General features: G+C 42.1%; 1 protein-coding gene across 3 annotated transcripts in view; it reads right to left on the bottom strand.

The window, feature by feature from the left end:
• The window catches only part of BANP (BTG3 associated nuclear protein), a 151,070-nt gene that overhangs the window by 74,448 nt on the left and 52,095 nt on the right, over positions 1-24,527 (bottom strand). For all 3 annotated transcript variants that reach the window (XM_086468906.1, XM_086468905.1, XM_086468907.1), the window contains one exon: positions 9,825-9,992. In XM_086468906.1, coding sequence (XP_086325032.1) covers positions 9,825-9,992 — 168 coding nt within the window. The remainder of the gene's footprint in view (positions 1-9,824; positions 9,993-24,527) is intronic.

Below are 24,527 nucleotides of genomic sequence, written 5' to 3'. Positions count from 1 at the left end.
AAATGCCGTCAGGAAGCAGAGGCGGATCATTCACACCTTCGTATTCTTGTGCGTGTTCATGGCCCACCTGCAGATTTGCTACGAATTCCAAAGGATTTCCAAAGGCTCTTTTGTCTCCAAGAAAGTGTACGTGTAAAAAGCACCTTTTGAACCGAGATTACAGATTCTGCAACCGTAAAAGTCCTATCACAGCAAAACCGCCTACATTTCCCAACCCTTCCTTTTGAGCACCTGTGTCGCTGAGAACTGTTACAGCCACCACACCCTTGAAAACGCACCCCTGCAAATTAAAGTTCCCATATAAATAAAGGATCTCTCTCCATTGTTTTTCAAGATCCATCATCTATAATTTATACTGACACACACACGAGCCTGGAATTATTTTTTTAACCGCAAAACAGCAGGTTGATTTCTTCAAAGGATTTAAACACCACCTCACAGTGCAAAATAAGGCCCCTGAAAGCGCCCCTACAAACAACAAGACCTCGGGGTGTTATCTTCAGGTAACAGCAACACCCACCAGGAAAACCATTGCGTGGTTTCAAGAGGATCCCAACTTGCATCAGAAGCAGCCATATCATAGATTCATTTCTAGCTTTTCCAGCTGCAGGGAAAGGATTCTTATAAATGTAAGAGGCAAAAGGCAAGTAAAAAGAACTAAAATAATTTTATGGGATTTTTGGCATAAAAGCACTCATCTTTTTTTTTTTTTTAACCATTACTTTTTTAATGCATTCAGTGTCAGTGATACTGAGACACTACTAACGTCAATACTTCTGTCCTGAAAGCCCAAAGTGGAACACAAAGGATCAGAGACTAACGTATTTATGGGTCTTCCTACAGATTAAGAGACCACTGGCAGGTAAATGTATCACTAGCTACCATGCATCCTTTGAGGAACTGGGAAAAAAACCTGGGGCTATCTATCAACGACACTTTTGCAGCACTTGTGACAAGTGCAAGTACGTGCTGCTACGAAAAACCCTAAAATGTCCCAAACATACTAATGTCATACTAAGATTCAGCATCAGTCCTACTTTTCTTCCTTTTTTTTTTTTTTATTTGAAACACCTTGGAGAACAGGACTGCCATAAAGGGCTTTTAGGACAACGTATTTGAAGAAATACTTGTTACATGCAGTATTCCTGTAAACAATTTTAACATTTTCTCTTTTGCTGTGCCGCGAAAACACATGGAATGAAATCTCTAAAGTATGACGTCTGTTATAATTTTTCTACACTATTTATTGCTCTGACAATTACTTTTATGCTACAAGGTAACATAAAACACGTTAACATCTAACGTAGTAACATTCAATACTCTAGGGCTTTCAAGCTGCCCAAGTACCAGAAACTATAATGAAAATATTTAAGAGACAGTGTCACTCTACTTCCATTGTAGATCACCTCCTTACAAGATTTTATGTATTGCTTAACTAAGCCCTAGGTAGACCTCATCCTGCTCAGAGATGACTGATATATTTTGATTTTTAAAATTGTGGGGTTTTTTTGAACCAACACAGCAGGAAGCCACGTTTCATAAAATACTCCAAGATTCATACTGAACAGAAAACGTTAATTTTGCAAGGACGAGCTTTATCCACTCATACAAATACTTTAATGGAAAGTTCTTTAATAAAATCATCCATCTGGGGGTTTTTCACCCTGTCTGTAAATGTTTGTGCAAGAAGATCATTTTGAGTTTTAAATTTAAACACGGGAGCCGGAAACTAATCTCAAAACCACCAAGCCAGTATTTACTTAATTGTTGGGAAGTTCATTGCTTAACAATTCAATTAGGCAGCTCTAATTGTGTTAACGACCTGCAAGTACATAACTACAACCAGAACGCTTACGCAGTAACCGAGCAAAACATAACAGGTACACGGGTTTGCTGCCTATCGGACCCACATCTTTAACACCTTACATTTCACTAGTACGTTAACTGGAATAGTTATAATTTCTTTAATACAGTCCTGGTGCTTACTGTGCAATTCCAGTAGTTCCTGCACTGTTGTACAATGGAATTTTGCTGCACAGAATTCCGGATGGGATTAACAAATCCCACTTGGCAGAAGAGCCCTGTACCCACTCTGAGAAACCGCACTGCCAACCAACCAAAACCGTGGTTTGTTCCAGCGCTCATACTAGATCCTGCTTTCCATTCCCAACGACTTTCTCACAGGCACTGAAAGTAACAGGTATTCGGGAAAGATCCTTCACCTAAGCCTCTTTGCCTTGCACTTTTTCTCTCATTTCCATTACCCCCAACCTAATAATATTTTATGCAACTAATTTTCTGTATTTTTTTCTTTGACAAAGAGCATTTTGTTAGGATGCTCAATGGCTAAGGCAGCCCACTGCTATTCATCTGGCTCCTCACAGGCTACCACTCGTCCATTCCACTGTGATTTTGGCTTCCCATCATGCTTCCCAGTCCCCCACTACGTAATTCAACGGCTGAGCTGATTCACAACTCGGCTTCCAGTCAAACCACGGTGTCCAAACACATAATCCTTCATTTGGATGCACGTGTGCACACACCCGTCACACACAGGCGTAACTTCATCGGCTTGAACAGCTGTAGTGTCAGTGTAAACACACGTACACAAGCAGCGAAACTGGACGTGGGACGCAGGCGAGGTCAGACCCGTGTTTCACTTACAGATCAATAACCTTCCAGCAGGACTTTTCCTGTAGCCTACACTTACCATCACACAAACTGCAATGCCACACTTCTGAGAAAACACAAAGATGCATTTGTATTTAATTTCCGTTTAAGTTATGCAGTAGAAGATCATCAAAGAAGTAAGAGTTGCAGCAGATAAAAAAGTATATTTCCCTACATATTATATGCACATATTGAAATACATTTTTAACTGTAAAGTCCAAAAGCCTTTATTTGTAAACCAACTTTTGCTTCACAGATGCCAGAAATTACTACACTTTTCAGAGGTGGGAAGAGGAGACACAGACTGAGTGCAATCGTACTGTGTCTCTCCCATGGTCACTTATAAATAGATTCCAGTTTGGCTTCACTGCAACCACCACAGTTGCATTTTCTTTCTCTTTTTTTTTTTGTTGGATTTTGGTGGGGTTTTTTTTCTTCTTAGGAAGCAAGAAGAGAGAGGATTCAACAGTGTCTAAAAACAAAACATCCTTTATAAGTATTGTTTTTCCCCTCTACATCTCTTGACCAGACAAAAGTAGTATTTATCCATTTTTAAACATTCCCCATTAAAAACAAACACAAACATGAATAGCACACAGCTTGAACAGAGGATATGTCAACAGTCATAAATCACTATCATGTAAACTATCTAGCCTCACATTTACAACTTTGATATCTTAGAGAATCCCTGGCACTGAGAAGCTATACAGCTGACCTCTTGCTCCAAAATTTTCCATCGCCCTGGTTACAAAGGGGTACTCTGACACGAACTCACAGCTACTGCGCACGTTATCCGCGGCGCTCCCAAAGCACCCTCCCCTCCACGGGACAGCTTTGGAGCCACCCACGGAATGGAAGATGCTGCCTCGACCATTCCACAGGTGCTTAAGTTGTGACACGGGGAGGGGGGGGAAAAACCCAACTGCTGAAAAATTCCTTCCTCCCAAGTGGAAAATCGGAGCTTTTTCATTTTCTCTTTGTTTACTGCATGTGCTACTGAGGCAAAGAAAACGTAGCCCGAGCGAGTCTGTCTTCTCAGCCGCATGTTCAAGCGTTCGCAGAATTGCCCCCACTGGAGCAGCTGCTTCTGTCACACTGCTCAAAGCTAATCTCCCTCAGACGTGGCTGAGCAAGATCAGATTTGTCAGACAAATGTAATTTGTCATTGTTTCAAGAATGTGTGGGTTTAATTCTCAACTAAGATCAGTTTTAAAGTGCCTCACTTCAAAGGCAAAACCTTTGGCATTTTCTAATTCTTTCCTATTCTGCTTCATACTTATCAGTTGAGCATCTGGCTTCTCATTTTGGGAAGGAAATGCAGGAGGTACAGATTTTGTAGCAGAGGGGATTCACGCTCAGGCTCCTTATGGGTTGTTATTCAAAATGGTTTCCTAGTGTACAGGCCTCCCAGCCTCACGCTTTGCTCATAAACTAGGACGTATTTCCTCGCTTCCTTGTGTCGTCCGAGCAAGGGAAGGTTAATGGCCAGATGTAGCAAAGCAGTCCTCAAAAACAAAAAGCAGGAAAGACACCATTACTGAACAATTAATAGAAATAAACCTGTATAGTGTAAAACCATTATCTCAGCCTGACTCATCCAGGGCTAAATGCCTCCAATTCTGCAGAACAGCTTTGAAGATTTGGCTGCACGTCCATTTTTATATGTGACATCTCAGCACAGGCTGAGCACTTCAGCCTAAATCTACATATAAATCCCAAAGTCATAGAACTAATTAAAAATTCCAACATGGAAAACCGTGATAACAGCTTTAACAATCTTAAGAGAAATTAAAAGAAAGGGAGAAGGCACTCTTCAATTAATCCTCCTCCCCAAAACCTCATTTCCTACTGCCTTCCCTCCATAGACTGCTGATGTTTTTAAAAAGAATATCTAGCTAAATTATCATGGCAGCCGTGTGTACAACTCTTGTCAGGAAAAAAGAAAAAAAAAAAACACAACCAAGAGAAAAACACACATTAAGGACCGAAGTGTTGGCTCCGAAAAGAGCCGAGCAAACCACTGCAATTAATACCTCAATTCCAACAAAAGGCAACAGCTTCAAAGAGAGGAGCCAGATAAAATAAGGAAAACCTAAATATAACAGTCTGCTACGACGACTTTATGCAACCCATAAATCTTGTGGCTACTGTAAAGCTGCACAGTCAATTCAATGTAGAACAATCTCAATTAGTATCTTCGGGGGTGAAGGACAGAGAAGAGATACTCATTCCTGTTTTCCTACCAGCTTCCGTAGATATGTTTGTGTTTGCAGATCAGCTCCTCTTGAGCTCTTAACGCTTGAACACTGTCACAGAATTACAATGCCAAAACTTGCAAGGCCACCTAAGGAGTACGGGCTCAGCCTCCTGCTTTTCTCTATCATTTGCACAGCTAATTTTTCCGTGTGATAAACAGAGCAGAGAGGAAATCTGTTATCATTTGTAACTGCACGACTCAAATCAAAGCCACGTGCTACATACACTTTTATGCACAACGCATAGAAAAAGCCTAAAAGTTTTGACATGTCCAACAAGCAGACAAAAACGAAGCTCCAGAATAGCGACCCTCTTTAGTCGTACATAACTCCAAATTATTTATTGTGTGCGCAATAACTCATGAAAATCACAAAAATCACGGGACAGATGAGGTTGGAAGGGACCTCTGGAGATCATCAAATCCAGGGCCCTTCCTCAAAGCACGGGCAACCACAACTGGCTGCTTTGGACCGCGTCCAGGTGGATTTTGGCTGTCTCCAGCGATGATGTCTCTGCAGCTTCTCTGGGCAACCTGTCACTGCATTCAACCACCCTCAAGACTCCTCGGAGCCAGAGAAATCAAAGTCAGATCACAGACAGGTGAGTTTCAGGCTCCTTTTTTTATTTTTTTTAAATTTTTTTTTTAATTTTAAAGGATGCAAATTAATTGCTGCTAAAAAGCATCTCTGGAAAATCAAGTCCCTTAATTCATAGGGGAGAACGTCCAGCAGGGCAGTGACCAGGCTGACTGCAGACTATTTGAGGACTAACAAAAATATTATTTTTAATGATATGTAGAGATGTTCAACAATTTTCACCAGCAAACAGAAAACAGTAAGTTATTCTGGACTTTCAGAAAACATTCTTTAACACAGAAGAGAACGGTGCTCCTTTATGACACTTGAAGAACATGTCAAGAAACTTCTGCTGATTGAAACCTGTATTATTATAGTGCAACCTAAGAGAAAGCTATCTTCTTGTTATCAGCCCCTAGAGACAGCTGATGAAAAAGACTGCTTCAAGCCAAACACACACAACAGGTTTGGATTTCAGCCTTTGTTTTTTGCTGCACCTCTTGGTCACAGTTTTAAAATTCAATACTACAATCACAAGTTCAGAAGTGGAAAAACCTTACCAAACTCTGGAAAAAAGTTCATACGGGGAACGTGGTGTTCAACCGTCCATGCAGGACATTGAAATCACATTTAAACCTCTTAATGATGTTTTCAGAACAGCTCAGCTGCAAGGCAGGCACTGTGACACTACGCATCTATTCAAGGCATCTGTTGGTGGCAACGGTGCATCTTAAAAAGAAGCACTTTCTGTAGACGACGGGAATATCTTCTAGGGTAAACCCTAGAACTTCCCTAGGAAATGATCACCATTTAACTAAGAATCAGTGGGTTTAAGCACTTCCACAAACAGCTCAGGTTTCTCATATTTAACCTGGCAAATGGAGTGAGCACGTGCGAAAATTTATCCCCCCATGTGGCATCATCCGAAACGCTTGTGACAAGATGTGCAAGTGCTTTCCTACTGAATGCGTGCGCCACCACTGGTGTATTTAAACTGCCAGAGAACCTGACACGCTCACCTTAAGGTGCTCAGTGACCTCTCCTGACTAGTCACAGAACCGTGCTCTACTAAACCAAACAATAATTACAGCTTCTTTGAATAGAATCATAGTCTTACGCCGCGAGAGTGGAGCCAGAGCTTCTCCGAACAGCTGAGAGGACATTATACAAGAAATAATGCCGCATATCCCTCCACCCTTCACAGCAGCAACACAACACAGCAGTGATTCACTACTTTTTAAGAGCCTTTTTTTTTTTTTTCTTACCCCATTACATCTTTTGCGAGGAGCAGCTGCTATATTCCACCCAACAGCTAGACACCTCGACTGCCTGTCAGACGCGAGCTGGCACAGAGGGACGTAGTACTCAGTGAAGCCAAGCACAGGTACCCTTGTGCAGACAGCAGCCACCACAGCTCGGGGGAGACCTGACCTCAAGCACCTAGAAGCTGACCTTAATAGCTCTAAGGAACAACAGCGGGAAAGACAAGTTTCTCAAGCAGCTGAACTTCAGACTGTCCAAGGCTCACCTTAAATTGCCCCCTGAAACAAATGCTACCATAAAAACTGTCTGGGTTCATATGTAACACTTTAAAAAGCCATATTTGACAGCTATGTTGTCATAACTGTGAAATACAGACCTCCTTTACTTCAGAGCTGTGAAATATTACTTCTCTTTCCTGCTAGCTGGCAGCAGGAATTCTGCTGCAGCCACTATACGGTGTGTGTAATAAGGAACAGATGCCTGTGAATGATGATGCTGTAATTCCACCGAGGGGTTCCAGGGATGTCAAACCGCAAAGGCAAAGTCTGAGCGGTTCATGAAGTTACCTGACCAGAGCGGTGGAATTACAGCCCTGTCATGCAAAAGTTACCTTTTTAAACACATGTGAATCGACATTTTCCCCTTGCATCTTCTCTTTCTTTTCCCTATATTCTCCTTCAGCCTCTCAAGCCGCTCTCCTGCTTTTCCTCACACCTCCCCTTCTTCCTTCAGGTGAAATACCACTCCCACTCGCTTTTGGAATGCAAATTAATTTGTCAAAGGACGGCCTGATTCTGAAAGGTGGGCTGGTTTTCTAAGAGCTTTTTCACAGTGGGTGTGAAGGTAGTGGTGAATTCATCTGACAACATCTCTACAGCCTCCCAGAAAATGATGCCAATGACATTCTGAGTAAAAGCAGTACTTTGAAGAAAATTAACAAAAGACCCTGAATCCATGGGAACACTTGCACATACCGTTACAAAGGCAGCTGTTAATGTTATTGCCAGTTCTCTGCTTTTGGCTGCACAGTCTATACGGTCCTGCCAACGACACGCCAAGATGCCTCGGCTGACCTTCATCATCTTCAGGACCAAAGACACCTTTATAAGGAGACACAGCCGCCTCTTTGCTACCTAGGGAAACCGGGAGATGAGATAGCTGCACAGTGGGGGACCCAGGTGGCATAAGATCTCCTGGGGAAATCCTGGAGATCGATGTACCAGAGGCAGCCAGCAAAGCTCCAGCTAAAGGAGCCTGTCTGGGAGCACAACCCAGAATACCAAGGCGGCTCTTGCAGAACCAGATCACGAGCGTCTGTACCACGCTACTCCCACCTGCCCAGACAGCACACTGCTGAAATCCCAGCAGGAGGTAATTCAGGTGGTTTTGTACCCATGGAACAATTTACTCACAAATCAGGTTTGGGGAATTGGAGGAAAAAACCCAGCAGTTTTCAGCTTAACCACCACCAAACAACCCCACCAACATTTATTATCTTAGGGCCTTCTGAAGACAAAGAATTCATTGAGCCTGAGTCTGTGTTTTACGTCTCTACACTTGTCTCCCCAAATCTTCAACCCAGGAGATTAAAGATGAATATTTTTTAATACTAAATCTGAACAACAGTTGGGGAGTATGGTCTAATGAGCACAGGCCCATAATATCCACTTACGACTGCATTTTTATTCTAAAATACTGATTGCTAAGAGACTGAAAATAAAAATCCCATCAACATACATGGCTTATGGTTATCATTACATTGATTAGTTGTTTTAATTTGAGAATTTTGGATATGATTCCCAGTTCCAGCACATAAAATTTTCCATTGAAAGCAGATTTTGGCATTCTTTGCATGAGATACAGTGGTTAGTGTTAACATGCAACCAAAAATTTTATGCAGGCAAATAAACTTACTTCCTTTTCTTTGGGCTCACTTCCAAAACACTGGTTTTAATATATGATGTACAAATGTCCCATAACACTGCTTTATATTAAAAGCATGAGCCAGAAATGTCCTGTGAGAACACTTCTTAGGTCAGTATTTTTCATTTGTTATTATTATTCACGCCTACATACCTATATGGAAATACAGCATCACCTACAACATATTTAATTTCTTCAGAGGAAAATACTTCAGGAACAAAATTTAGCACGTCCAACTAAATGGTGTGAACACACTGAGAAAGATTTATTCACTTGACTCCTCTTATGAGCACCAGTTGCAGAAACTTCTACTCAAAAAAACTGAACACGGTAAAAAGACCCCATATGACAGCACAAAGCTGCACGTGCTGGATGTTTTTCTGTTAGCACACGTGGAGGGACGTTCTCAAGCATCACAGCGAAGCCAGGCGTTCAGATAACGTACAAATCAACAAAGCCAACCTCTCTCACTCACTGGAACACACTTTCATTTCTGGAAAATCTGCATTTTACTACTGTTTCAGAGACAGAGACTCCCTTCTCCCTCTTCTCTTTGTCAGCGAACACACACATCTCGCTCCCTTTCTAGGATCACTAACGCACCGCACAACCAGGAGCGTGACTGCAGTTTGTAGGTGGAACAGGAGCAGAAGCTCACCCGACAGGGCATCTACTCTGGTACAAGCCCCACGAGGCTGCCAAGGACTCCGAAGGGACCAGGAGGTGGTCGGCTTGCACCGAAGGCCCACGATGATTCAACCACGAATGGCTGGCTTCGCTGAGTACACGGATACACTCCTTGAGGAGCGCTGTAGACATGCGTACACTGTAACAGAGAGGCCTCTCTGCCAATGACAAATGGTACTTCAAAAAAACAAAAAAGCAATAATATAAAATCCACTCCAAAAATTCAATTGTGAGAAACGTGGGTTTCTCCATTCACCTCTGTTACACAACACAGTCACATTTGTGGGTACTACATGGACCTGTTGTAAATACAACTTCAGATCAAAACCATTTTCAGGTATACCAAAAACCAAACGGCATTATTACTTTAAGTTTCCATTTCTGTTGGGGTTTGTTTTGGTTTTGTGCTTTCTGGGGGGGGTTGTGGGTTTGTTGGTTTTTTTTTTTTACCTGAACCACTGTAAGATGATGATGAAGGTGTTCGCCTTGAAAAGCTTTTCACAGCGAGGCTCTGCCCTCGCTGTTTCCTCCTCCAAGCTGTCCGGCATTTGGAGTCTATGCTCTGCTTGATTCGATACCAGTCAGATTCTGTGATTCCAAATTTGTAAAACAGGTGACCTGTAATTACAGAGAAACACAAACAGGTGAAAATCAGCATAAATCCGTATTTTCAGGAAAACGCATAGGTGACATAGTGTCACACACACAAGGGGAACAAAGCAACTCTCAACATTTTAGAGCTGCCCTCACGCTTGATGCTGCCTAAAGGAATACAGGGACATTACGAAAAACGCCGGAGCTATACAGCGATGCGATTTCAACAAGTAGTCACACAATTAATCACACATATTTTATGTCTTTCAAAATGTCAGCCCTCTGTGACATTCTCTAATCTACACTTCTACCCATGGAAACCGCACTGTTACATTCCAGCTGTGCAACGCCACCCAACAGAAGGATCCACCGCTCCCAAGCCAAAATTGGACAAAGCTTTATTTCTCCCTGATAGCGGCCCACAACACGTGGAAGTCTGATAAGCAGGAAGCCACCTAAAGCTCCCCATAAAAGAAACTCTTCTAAAGCTAAGTATGAAATTCATCAGAATCCACTAACAATGCAAAACAAAATCCAAAGCTGCTGAAAACGTTACTCCTTGTATCAAGTCATTAAAGAGACCCGTGATGCACTTTCCAGCATTTGGTGCTAAGTTGCCAAACACAAAAACACAGCATCAACTCGTGAATTGAACTGAGTACTTTGAAAAAAAAGCTCATCTAGATCGAGTGCTGCCGCCAACTCAGACCAGGTTCACTCTCCTGTGCGATCTCCGCCCCCGAAGGGGAAGCCTCGCTACCCAAGGAAGAGAGGGAGCAAAGAGACTATTGCAGGTATGACAAGAAATACTTGTTTCAACATCTGGACAAAGGGCTTTAAAACTGGGAAGGAAATGTTGCGCATTGTCAGCTGTTCCAAGGCCCTCCTCATATTGCTAGATGCTTTTACCTCGTCACTGTAAGCTTCAGAGTGGTTTATATTCTGCCTAAAGCATGAACAGTTGAGAGCATTTTACGGTATGTTAAAGGAAATACATCATTTTCACGGCTGCCGAAAAAACACCTGAGAAAGTAAAGCCAAAGATTCAAAGCCTGTAAATTAAAACACCTATCTGAACATTTATCATTCTCTAAAGCTTCAGTACTTCTAAACTTTCCAGATTCAGATGTGCAATACCGCAGGTAGAAAACACTCCAAAGGTGTAGTACACGCTACGCTTTTACTCAACATGGCTATGCTTGGCGGATCTCCAAGATCTTATTTTCCTTTCGGTATCTGTTGTTTTCCACACCCTGCAAAGCAAAATAATCTCTTCAACCTCCTCGGTTTTCGATCTTACTCTCAAACAGGATCCTGATCCCGGGAGGTACTTGCTTAAGGTGTTGTATAGTCCTTTGAACAGGATATGGTCTGCTCCTGGAAGACAAATGATTTGAAGCCTACGGCTGCAAAACTCCAGCCTTGCCCAAATGAACAGCTTTGTCCTTTCCTTTGCATTACAAATGAGCCCAGAGCCCTCAGAAACCAAAATTTGCAGGTTACTGGTCTAACAAAGTCGAGTACTGTGTCTCTTGAGTCATCATCATTTTTAAAACACCATTTATCTTCCAGCGCTCTAAATAATGTTTTTATAGATCTGTTCAAAACTCAATTTGAAAGAAAGTCGAGAGCATACAGGAGGAAAACACTGGCATCAAAAAGCTAATTCAAAAGCGCTTCAAAGGCCCCAAGAATTCCCACTGGCAAGTGACAGCAAGCACATTACTTAGGGGTTGCTTCACAAGCCCTACACTGTGTCTCCAAAAAGGGTGTGGGAGTAGGAAAGGAGGAAAAGCGACTGAAATTATCATCTGCTGCTGTGCAGCAGTTTCCTTTCCATAGGTGTCAGCAAAAGGAAAGCACATTCTGTATTGTAACTACCGAGACCACATTTCTCAGTGTAATCTATCACTAATACGCACTACACAGAGAAACGGGTTTATAAATGTTTGCAGCGCTGTCCAATAAAAACAGTTGTGCCTTAACTCCTTACACGACTTCAGCTGTCAGCATGCACGAAGTACTTGGGGAGTCCTACATAGAACAGTCACGTGCTCTGCGGTTGTTTCGAAAAAAATGCCCGTATTTCATTCATAAACACATTTTAATGGCTTTCACATTGTATGCTGCTCTGTTTAGAGAAGTGACTGAATCAACCATAGGGCAGAGAAAACTCTCCCAGAAAAGCAGTCTAGCTAGGAATTTTAACTATGACAGTGGACTCCGGGGGATATTCCAGGATGTCATTTAATTCAAAGAGAAATCAAAAGCCATACAAATTATCTAGGACAAGACAGTCTCGGGTGCAGTGAGCTCTTCATGCTAGGAGATCCAAGCCATGCAGGACAAGACCTTGAGACAGATGACAAGTGCCAGAGCTGTGACATAGAACATCCAGAAATTGCTGTATGGAGGGAAGACAGGAAAAGACTTTCTTCTACTTGCTGATCGCAAAAGCTATCATTTAATCCACGTGATAAGGAATGGCTATGAAATACTGGAGCGAGCCCACCACCTTCATGGAGAGAACATGACTACAGAGGAAAGCACGGAAAATAGACAGCAAGCTAAACAGGGTAGAACCAGAGAAGATTTTAGGCTAGAGAGCCCCAAGACATCAGGCACAGATTTTCAAAGCCAGGCGTGCTTATTTCTTTTCCTTTATTCATGAAATTCCCACTTGGCCGTTACGCTGGTCGAAGGTGTAAAACTGACGGAGACGAAACACTTGCTGTTTGCACAGATTTTTGCCATAACTGCACACTCGGTCACAGTAACTGCATGTGCGAATTAGGCATGAAAAATTAGCCCTTAAGTACAAAGCTAGTTGATATAAAGGTTAAATGAATTTCAGATGTACAAATCCATCCAGTTGGTATTACAATCTAAAATGTTATTCTACGAACAAGTCTTTAGCAGCCACATTTTATAATAGTCCACTGATGACTGAAGAAAAATCTCATGCTAATGACAGCAGAGTGGTTTTTAAGGAGATAAAAAGTTCAATCTAACATTAGAGATATGATTTACCTGTAGCAGAGAGCTACATCCTGAGAACATGTACAAAGAATATTAGGAAACTGAAGCGTGCTGACTTTCTGCTCTCTATCCATAAACGATCACATGCAAGAGAACTTTCAGCTGTCTGATCCCGAGTACGTCAAACACCAAAAAAAGTTAGAAAGGCAGCACTAAAGCAAGATAACTGCAAGTGAGACATTTAACTGGGGGAAGCCTGCATTAAAAGAGAAAAAATGTTTTAGTGGGAAGGGATTTGCCTTTTTCGGAACGTTTGCTAGTCAAAAGCAGCACGAAGCACTGTGATTTGTGAGCAGCACAGTATCTATGAGCCACATAACCCGCTAAAAACACATTAAAAATACATTCAGCAATATAATTCAGCACTTTGGCAAAAGGTCAGAAAGTATTTTGGAAGAGAGATGCACTTCTAGAGGAAGAGTGAAGTGAAGGCTTGAGATCATGTAAGGATGGCTGTGTTCTTTAGCCCTGTTTTTATTGAGGACAATGGATGGTTGCCGGTAACATTCAAAACAAAGGACTGGCTTGTTTTTAAGCATTACAGGTCCAAAGTTCGCTTTCTTTGGGAACCTCACTTCCTAAACAAAGCTTTCTATGAAAACACACCAGAGACTTAAAACAGTTCAGTTATTTAATAAATTGCAAGAGCTCAAGTGATCTCCACAGACCAGATAGATACTGGCAGCAGCCTGGGAGACAAGAAGATCTGCACAACGAATTCAGAGACACGGGCGATTTGGAAACGCAGAAAGAAATCACTTTGGTTCGCAAACAAGAGCCAGTGTTTGAATCTTACCAGGCGAAAGCCTAGGAGGAAGGCATGTGTGCACCAGGGAAAGCAGGCAGCTGTAAAAGCCAACAGGTGCATCGTGCCGAGCTTCGCCTTCCACATCCTAGATAGAAACACCGTGTATTTTTGCCAAAGTTCCTATAAAACTCAAAAGACAGCTGACAAGTTCTAGAATGCTTCTTGTGCACCGCAAAACAAACCTTTCTGTGGTTCAAAGGGAAAACGAAAAAGCTTGCAAATGCACTGAAGATGAGCTGGTCCAAACACAAAGACAGACAACAATGATGTCTGACATGACTATACACTCCCAAAGTTTTGGGGCATCTAATGCACAAAACAGGGGGAGGAAGGGTTGGGTTTCTTTAAAAGCAGGGCTAATTAGGAACATAAGAAAACTCTATGTTCCTGAGAAAGTAATCCTGTCTTTCTTAAAGGTCAGAAGTCAATTAGCAGACGAAACAATCCGTATAAAACATTAAATTGTAAAGAAATCTAATTAAGAACAAACTGAGGAGGAAGAGAAGACATTTGTAATCTCAAAAGCAGACATGATGTATTCCCTCCTGATCCCGCGTTGAAAATCAGCCTCCTCGAACACAAACTTCATGTCAATAGCTCGCATTTGGATACCGCTAAGTTGTGCTGCTTCCCATTCTCCATGAATACCAGCTTTCTTCAGAAAATTAAAAGGTAAATCATTATTTTCATGGACTTGGCAGTCCCTTTTATACTGAGATGGCTCTGTTACTGTTAGATTTTGAAAGGTATGGGAAATCTAACAGCCACACGCATAAAATAAAGACATATTTACACGACATGCGTACTCCAAACAGATTTGGTTAAGTGTCCCTTCCATTTTCAAATTCAACACCATTTTTAAAGTCTAGAGAAAAAGCAACAGGATGTCATATTCAAAATTCAAGCGATTAAACTGACGAACAGAATCTTTTTTTGACAAGAACACGACGGATTTATGAAAAACAAGGGCTTCAGATTCTGCCTGCACAGAATCATGAAGAGGGGCGATTATTTGGGGGTTTGGCTAACAAAATGCATTTTTTCACAGAAGGGTCATACATTTGGAGTTCTTTTTATTAAACGAATAGCATATGACAACAAAATCTGCTGTACTAAATACTGGAACAGCGGAGGAAAAAATTAAGCACCTCTGAAGTTACTTCTTGAGCCTTCAGGCTTCAATTCTTCAAACGTAATTATGGCCATGCATTGACCATATTGAAACAATTTTAGAAAGAGTAATTGTTTACTCATTTGACAGCTGGGGGGGAGTCATGATCTCCACAGCTGGGAGGCAGTTTCCCCCTCCAGAACTGAGAAGGGTTTTGGGTTGGGCAAACCCGAAGGAGGGCCGGGCGGCACCGCCCTCACTCAAGGAAAACCCACCCCGTCACAGTCGGCGGGGTGGCAGAGCCCTGGCAGCTTCCCCCAGGTCACGTCCTTGCGAACCTCAATCATGTCACCAGATCACCACTTTCCGTAACGCTGTTCTCATCCACGGGCTAGACAACGGCCAAAAAGAGACGGGGGGAGCCGTTAAAAGCTTGGAGAGAGGGAGGAGGGAAGGAAAATGCAGCTACCAAGCAATTACTCTGTTTTCCATTTTATTTCTACGGTTCCTTTGTTTAGCTATTACATCCATACCTTTCAGACAGCTATAAACGTCTAGGCTAGTAGAGACTAGAGCGCGCAGGCGTTACAGTACAAACTCTATCGAGAGGGTGCTCACGAACAGCCTCAAATACAACTGAAATCCATCCTACTCTACTACACAGACCTAAAGAAGGATTTACGAAACCTGTGTCAGTAACCAGACTGTTTTAAACAGTGAAATATAAAAAAAACAAACACTATAAAACGCTCACAAAATTAGAACCTTTTCAAGAAATTTTCAATTGTCAGCTTTTAAAGAAAAGAAATGCCCTGTTTTCTTAGGTACAGGAGATATAGTTAAAGAGGATTTCTGCAAATAAGATTCCACAGACAACAGATTATTTTATTATATTCTTCAACTAATCTATAATAATATATAAACCTCAAAATTCCATGTTAATCAAACCCCTTTCTCCTTGGACAGTAGGAACTCAACTCTGTACTAGAGATCACCAGGAGTCATATCTTAGGTACCTTTATGACAAAACACACAATTCCTAATTTTACAACAACATCTTTACAACATATACCTAGAAATTGTTTACCTAAAGTAAGCAAATGAAATCTGCCATGACAAGAGAGTGAGGAAATTCATAAACACCACTAAGAACACAACTGAAAGAGTCAGGAGGAGGAAACGCTCCAGATGTGAAAAATGTCAGTGAAGTCAGTGGTCTTCAATGTGGGCACGTGATTAGACAATTTAGGGGACAAGGATTAATTTTAGGGACACCAAAAAATGATTTTTCCGGGAGCGTATTGCTCATATTGCACAATTCTCCTGGTTTACAGATGCCATCACGATGTGGGTGTTCTATAAAAACACGTATCAGTACGTTAAGGAACCAAACTCTAAACACTGTGTTTTCATACCTTTGACAAGGTAACTGGAATGGAAGTGAGACTGTAGTCATACATCTCTGCAGAGTGAACTGACATCAGCCTATCAGCGTCCCATCCCCCAAAATCCCAGTCTTTGAATCACCAAGACACCATCTGTCCCAAACTACGACGACTATAAATCCCCCGAGTTCAAGAACGGGACGCGTTGAGGTAACATCCATCACTCAATGCTTCCCTTTTAGATGAAAATCCCCTTTCCAACAGAGATGAAAGCAGCACACTTCAGCTATTTCGAGAAAACCAATAATTTAAAGCAACGTCTTCTCATTTCAGGTCCTACAACAAAGGCAAGTTCAAATTAAGTATCTCTCTGGTAGGAATACTTTCCGGGACCAAAAGGGTGCAGTTTGACGTATCAGCATCAAAGGAAGCCACAAGAAGTGTTAAACTACAATTGTCAACTATTTATAAACTGCTAATTACACTGGTTAGCCGATCTGCTGACTATGATTCTATGCAAATGCAACACCGAACCCCCTGGAAGAACAGGCAAAGTTTTCCTCAAGAATGGCAGATGTCCTCTGTCACGTCGAGGAAACGTTTCGGAAATGAACTTGTTTTAAACATCTACCAAGCGGCACAAAAAGCGTTTGCACATATAGGCTTGTGTCTCCAATAACAGATTAAAGGGAAAGTGAATTATTCACTGCTTCAATCGTTACATCGCCCTCTGTCAATCCGAAACTGTGGAGCCGATAGTTTGGGGGATACAGACAGATGGCTGTAACCACCTTTGGTTTTCAGATGTCTCCAGCACACCAGAGCAAAGGCCAACTGCAAGGGACCATCCACCTGGTACAGGTGACTGCTGGAAACCTTCCTGCTTCGGGTCAAACACGTGGTCTCCAATATCTGGATAGTCTTTTGTTTGTTGGATTGGGGTTTGGGTTTTTTTTAGAGTTAGGAGAAAGCAGTACAACCCCAAAGGCATGAGGTTTCTCCTTCTCCGTTCTTGCTCTCTGCAAGACGCAGATAGGAAGGTCTTGTATTTTAAAAGATTTAAAGCATTTTGAAACCGAATGTTACACGAGAAAAGTAAGCACCTGCTTGATGCTCACATGTAGATCTGGCTCAGATTTCTATTCTGGCAACGTACTGTTCCTCGAAAGAAACAACTAGCTTCCAACTATCAGCCTATTTAACAGCTAATTTTACTTTATTAAAAGTTAATTTGTCAGAATATTTCATCAATATTTGTTAACATTTATTTAGAATATTTGCCTGAATATTTCGTTTTTAACAAATCGCAGAACCAGGGGAAACAAGACATTAAAGATTATTCCAAATGCCCTTCTTCAACAAATGAAAGAGACCCACGTGGGTCTACAGGGCCCTAGCAGAAGTTTCACAAACAAAAATAAAACTAATTAGCATCTCGAATCTTCAAATTCCACCAATGTATCCTCTTCTAAAACAGAAGAGCTCCTACGTTCAGACACACTTTACCACCTTTCTGGAAAACCAGCCAGTCTATTTTTATCAATTTTACCAAGAGCAGAACCGGTTTTATTTTGATTCGTCAAGAGACAGCCACAAGCACGCAAATCATGCCATCCAGTGGAGTGTGAAATTTACTATTCTGGCAAGAATCACCAGCATTTTTATCCTTGGATGCGCACGTTTGCTCAGTCTCTGACTCCTGCGCAGCACGTGCAGCAAGGCCGGCAGAACCGCAGAACCAGAGATACACCGTGAAATGGGAGTGAGTGAATTAACGGCTCCAGAAATAGAGTATTTTTGATGTTCTTGGTTGCACACTTTGATTGAAGCGAGTTCCACGTGGCGTGTTACAGCAGTGGCCCTACGGCGTTCCCGTAGGGCTCTTTTGATCACATTTCTCTGATGGTGACAGGATATCCACAGCTGCATGGATCCAACTGGTTAATAACCAGAGTATAACCATCAAAAGCATGAAGCATTTAACTCATTAAATGAATCAATCAGTCCCACAAGAAAATAATTCTAGACCAAATCAGACGGTTTATAATCTGAAAACAGAAAAGTCTTCATATCTACCACAGACCGCTACAGCTCGCAAGTTACACGAGAGGCAGTCCACCACGGTAACACTGGACAAAGGACATACTTCCACTCCTTCTCCCATTTTTAAAAGAAAACACATGGCTCGCTCTAAAAATTATCTTGCAAAAACGCAAAGACACAGCAAATAAAACAAGATACCTTGAACAAAGAAATCCTATGTTTCATTTCCTCCCAAAATATATATAGTCATGCAACATTTGGGTCTCAGTATAAAAGCAAAATTGCATCCTTCATACAGCCGTACAGCTAAAAACTGCAGCGGCAGCATTCCGTACAGCCTGCGCAAGCACTTTCATCTGAAATGGCTTTTCATGAAGATTAGGACCTAAAGATTCCAACGCTTGTTTGACTTTCCCGGCCACTAACAATCCCCTTCCAAATAAAATACCTCATGCGCTCATGGTAACGACTACCTTCTTTTTGCATAATAAAATTTCACTTAGAGGATAAGATGCTTTTAAGTCTTCAGTTAATTTTACCTTTTAGTTTCGCACATTCAGAATGTCAGAGCATCCCCTTACGGTCACAGTCAGCAAGCAAGGACCTCGCTGTTTCTTTTACTCACTGGGAGAAACAATCCCACACAGTTTATCAGACATCATTCTGTTTTGGAGCAGAACATACCTAAGTATATGATGTGTTTATTGCCAAAGGATCAACTTACTGCTTGAAATCAAAAGTCTGATGCTCAAAACAAACGGAATCACCTAATTCCAAGCAATAACGTTTGATCGAAATAAATGCTCCTGATTTTAAGGAGCCGCTGCCGACAACCGCACACCAGGTCATTTTTGATAGCCACAATTTCACAGGGAAGTTGATTAAACAGCTGGTTGTCTTTCCCACAGCAGCACAAGGGGATCTGACAGAAGGGGCAGCAGAACCGATGGAAAAAGGAAGGTTGTCGCTTTAACCACCCCCTTCCCGAGGCGCCCCGTTACGTAAGGCCTCACCGCAGTGCCCCGGGAGCCCATCTGGATGGCAAACGCCACCGCACGTGCCGCCAAGAAAAACTCACTTAGGAATCAACAGCGAAAATTTCTCCCCTTCCGAAGGAGCTTGTGGGTTTGGAAAGGACCGGCACGACAGAAACCCGAACGCTGCGGGAATTTATTTACATTTTACTTGCAGTCAGCTTGAGGCATCTCCTCACCTCGCTTTTTAACCCTCGTGAAATGGAGAAAAGAAAGTTCAAAGCCAGGGAAGGAAAAGCTATGCACCGTGCCGGAATTCCCTTCACAGCATTTTGCGAAATCACAGCTCTCCTCGCACGCAGCAATGCGTTTTCCAGACGAATGTACGTTATTTTTGCGCTGATCAATCCGTGTTTGGTGGCTGCTTTTCCTCTCAAAATGTCAGGGATCAAGTACGTTCTTAGACTCTTCACGTCTTCTCAAACCACACTGTAAAAGTTCGATTTTGTCATTTATAGGCCTATGATAGTAAAGAAAATATTTCTTGGCTGGAGTGCACTCAAAGTTCACTAGGGTATTTTATTCATGCAGGGACTGGGCCTGAATGATACTGGTGACCAGCGGCCTCCTCTACAGACAATGATAGTACAACACGCGCCGCACCCTTCTGAATTAGGCCCTAAAGGGGCACCACCGCTGCACACTGGAGTAACTACCCTGCAGACAGTCCTAACACCGGAGAACTTCCACGTACGGAGGAATCAGCCCAAAGAAAACAGTGACTAGTACAACGGCGATACAACTGGTGCTCTGTTTCACTTGTCACTTCATAGTTCGGGTGGATCTTCAGTATTGATAAAGGTGATCCTTGGACATCACACTCAACACATCGATTATAAACGGTCCAATACTTATTGCCGACAGCAGGGTTTGGGGCTTGTTAATACATGGATATCTAACGACTTCTGAAATCCACACAAGACTCCCCTGATTTTCACTAGAAAAAACCAGCTCTCCTTCAACTAAGTTATCGTATTTGTAGCAGTAACTTTCCCAATGAGCACATCTTTCTTACAAACCACACAACTTGCCCCTTTTTTCATTATGCACTCCTGAAGCAACATTTAAAGTCACAGAGAAAACTGCTTTTATGCTCACAGGCTTATCCAAATGTTTTGAGGTGCCTCTCAGGAAGCGAGGACCAGCGCCCTTCAGCACGTACTTTAAATAAGTATGGCCACAGCGGAAAAGTATTGGCAGGACGGAACAACTATGCATCGGCTGGAAAGAGACGGTCCAAGTGACCCAGTGCATTAGTTTTCCTCTTTCTGTAGAGCCCACGAACACACAAATGCTTGACAGCACACCATGCACCATCCAGTTATGTGCACTCACAGTTGTGACTGAGCCTGAGCAGCTCCTTAGCTTCAAGAACGCAAAATTAAATTCACCGCTTGTATAGTGCAAGAACAACCAGAGAAGTTTGAGAAGGGGAGAAAACACGCTGCCAACAATTTACTTTATTTCCCAAAAATTGCTGCTTTCATTTCAGTTTATTAAACAGTAACTGGCCAGGAAAGTCATTGAAATAAACATAAGTGCCCAGGAAAGAAGAAAACAACAGCCAGCATTGAACACGAGCGCTTACATAAAGCCAGTAAGCAAGTGCCAGCATTGATGCCGCTTGCGAGAACTGCGGTGCTGAGATAAACTCAATGGGTTCTCACATTATCTTCTTGCCTAGCCTCCAAAGAGGTTATCACTTCCCTCCATGTGGCAGCATTGAATTGATTCACAAAGCAGCAGCTATTTGGAACTGAAGCCAGACTTTTGCAGCTCTGAGGAAGACAACGTGTTTGCAAAAAGCAGCGCTGCTGCATCACAAGGCCTTTCCCAAGGGTGCCGTACAACGAAAAATTAATGCTCTTTGGAGAGAAGAAAAGCACAACAGAAATGCTTTGTCCATTTAAAGATGGGCTGGACTCTCAAGACTTTGCTTCTCGTTTTTTTCTTGAGTATGAGACAGCTCAACACCTCTGCAAACTCTCCCTTGGCTTCCCAAGTTCTGCCCCTAACAAGTCACCACTCCGATGGACTTCAGAATGACCCACCGCGCAGCTTTCCTCAAACCGCCAGATGGAGGCGGTCCGCTCGGTAAGATTCAGAGCAGAGGTTTCGAACAGCACACAGCTCAGGAGAACCTGCTTCAACTCCTCCATCTGCCACAGGCATGATGCTGCAGACCTGGGCAAATTCCTGCCTGCTTACACTCAGCCCTTCAAACCGTAAGATGAAGTTTGTCCTACCTCTACGCCATGATCTGGCAGTGGAAGAGAGATGCACTACAGCATCCAGCAACACCGCAGTCCCCAAAGAACAGGCTGATGTGATTTTTTATTTCCAAGGAGCTACAGTCCATGGTATTTATTACTAGGAGAAGAAATGTTGGCAAAAAGTACTTCCAGGGACCACAAGATTAGCTCTTCCATGCGGATACAGACCACACAACTTCTTTTCAGACTACTACAGCTTGGAAGATCAGTTAATGTCCTATATAATGAAGAAACAGAAGCACAGGTTAAACAGAAAACATGAGAGATCCTCAACGAATTACTTGATCGAGCACTGCCACTAACCCATTCCTCTTCCCCCCAAACCTCCAGAGGACCCCGAGCATGACTGACTCTTGAGTTGCATCGGTCTGTGAAGGGCGTTGGATTGAAACGACAATTAGCAATGTAGTTGCAACAATCCAAGTTACAGGAATTTATCAATTTCTAGTGCTGATGAAACAGTGAAGAGCTAGGACAAAATGCCAACTGCAAAAATTGGGAATTAAAGTTCTCCAGCAGTGTCCTGATGGAATCCAAGGTCTAGATGCATGTCTGCAACTGCTGGTAACCACGGCTTGGAGCGATCTCTGCTGCATCTAGGTGTGACAGGTTCAAACCATCGTAGACGTACTGTGCAGTCTGTTAGCGACTAGTATGATACTCAGAAGTGAGACACGTGAAGCCCAGAATTATAAACAAGAAATGAAAGGAAGACAGAGAGGAAAAGTAGGAAAGATACACAAAGATTAGGAAGGAAAAAAGGATATGAAAGGAAAAAGGGTATAGTTTATAAAAATATAGCAATAAAAAAGGCTTTTTTAAAGTGGGAAAAAAACCCCACCAGAAAATACTAAATATATTCTGTATTTAGAGCGTACATCTTTAGTAACTGTAATATTTATTTATAGAAAACTTTCTATATAATAGCAACAGTCTGCAGTATCTCATAAAACAGACCTACTGGCGAGAAGCATCAGAGCTAACAGCTTGTCTATGAGAAGCAACTTACTACCCTTCCTCCTGCATTTAAAAGCATGAGAACGCTTAAGACAGACAGAAGCGTGGTATAGTTGCTGTTTATCCTGCATTGCTGTTAAGACCAAAATCTTGACTAAAAGCAAGCGAGAAGCTGAAGCAGCAGCGACTGACTGCGACCCGCAGATTTGACGTGACACGTGTTACAAGTTGCTTAAACTGGCCCGACCTGCGTTATGTTTGGGTTATGGGCACGAATATACATATACATAAACACATCTGTATGTACGCTGATCTAACTGACGTGCGTTACACAACCAAGGAGGAGTCAAACGTGTTTCCTATTAACCACGGGCGGGCGGTCTGCTCCTCCAGCAGCGGTGTGGCCACGCACTTCGTAAAGCAGCACAGCGCTTAACTCTACTCGAACAGCCCGCTGAAGAGGACATGGCTATGGTTTGTTCTTCTGTCAAAGTGCATTAACGTCTCGTTCAACCAGTGCAGCAGCAAAGTGGTCCCATCCTTACTGGAAGCAACACTGTGATACAAGAGAAACACCAACCTTCCATTACCAGTTTCTCTCGAGTCTGAATTTCGAAGTGCGTCTTAAAAAGTGAAGTGATGTGTTATTTGAAACACAACAGACATCATTTACCATAGAGTTAAAATAAATAGTCCATCTTGATCGTAAGGTATTCTCCAATAACACTTTTTTCCTATGTTAAGCAAATGATAGGGATCTATTCTGGATTAAATAAACACTAACTCACGATGGAAATCAGCAAGAATTCACTCCATGAAGTCGTCTTGGAAGCAAATGGGAAAAATCAACAGAATGGTGCTAAGCTGGCTGGAACAGCACTGAGACATCTTTCACGACGGTGCCCTCCCCACTGTGGGGACTGGGGGGTTTTGGTGAGGGGTTTTTTGTTCTTGTTTTGGGGTTGTTGTTTTTTTGGGTTTTTTTTCAAACAACAATCATTTCCCTAATGTGAGAGTTATTTCAATATGCATAAATAGTTCCCCGAGCAGCAGACGACTGCATGGAGCCAAAAGAGGATTTCTGGAGTCCAATAATACAACTGAGCTAAGGGCACAGGTTCTCCTTAATGTAATTAGTGGATCTGTATCTCCTTCCTCCACCCAACCACTCATTCTGTATTTAATTTGTAGGTACTGATCTTCTATCCTCTTGTCATAATTAGCCAAAACTGACAAGTATGTTAAAAAATGATTGGTGAGAGTCTGCAAAAACACATGTGCAGATGCAAGAGGCTTTCACAGAAATGACACACTAACAAAGTTACCCAGGAAATAACTAATGTTATTTTCTTTTCATTTAATTACTTAGATTATTTTAAAGAATAAGAACAATTGTTAGGTTTTCTTTTATGAACTTCAGAAATACCCTCTCACTTTTTTTCCAAGCCGAAACGGAAAATCATCCTTTGTGTTACAGTTTTCTAGAAAGGCAAAATTTTGAATTTGGAAATCTGTTTTTCAAACTCATTTGTGGAGATTGCAATAAAATCTCAAAAGAGCGAAACCTGTATTTTTCTGTTACACAAAGAAAATTGCAGCTGCGGATGTTCTTAGATCGTATTTCACCAGAAAACGTCCACATTTTCAGTAGGGCAGAAGTAATGAGCTACTTAAGGACATGGAGTGTGTTTAAGTCATTTTGGTTTCTTGCCCAAAAACTCTTCACTGCCACCCCACAAGCAAAGTTATTCCACAAGTGAACATTTATACTTCCAAAGATAAACTTCCATCTCTCTTGCGGTCAACTTTATGCAGCGTATCAAGAATTTTTAATAAACAGACATCACTCTGTTCTCTATAGTTTCTGTATATTATACAAAATACTCTCTCTATTGAATACACATTTGGT

The sequence above is a fragment of the Leptosomus discolor genome, chromosome 8 (genome assembly GCF_034619465.1).
Source record: "Leptosomus discolor isolate bLepDis1 chromosome 8, bLepDis1.hap2, whole genome shotgun sequence".
NCBI lineage: Eukaryota > Metazoa > Chordata > Aves > Leptosomiformes > Leptosomidae > Leptosomus > Leptosomus discolor.
Note: the sequence above shows the minus strand (reverse complement) of the source record. Positions and strands in the feature narration are given on the sequence as shown.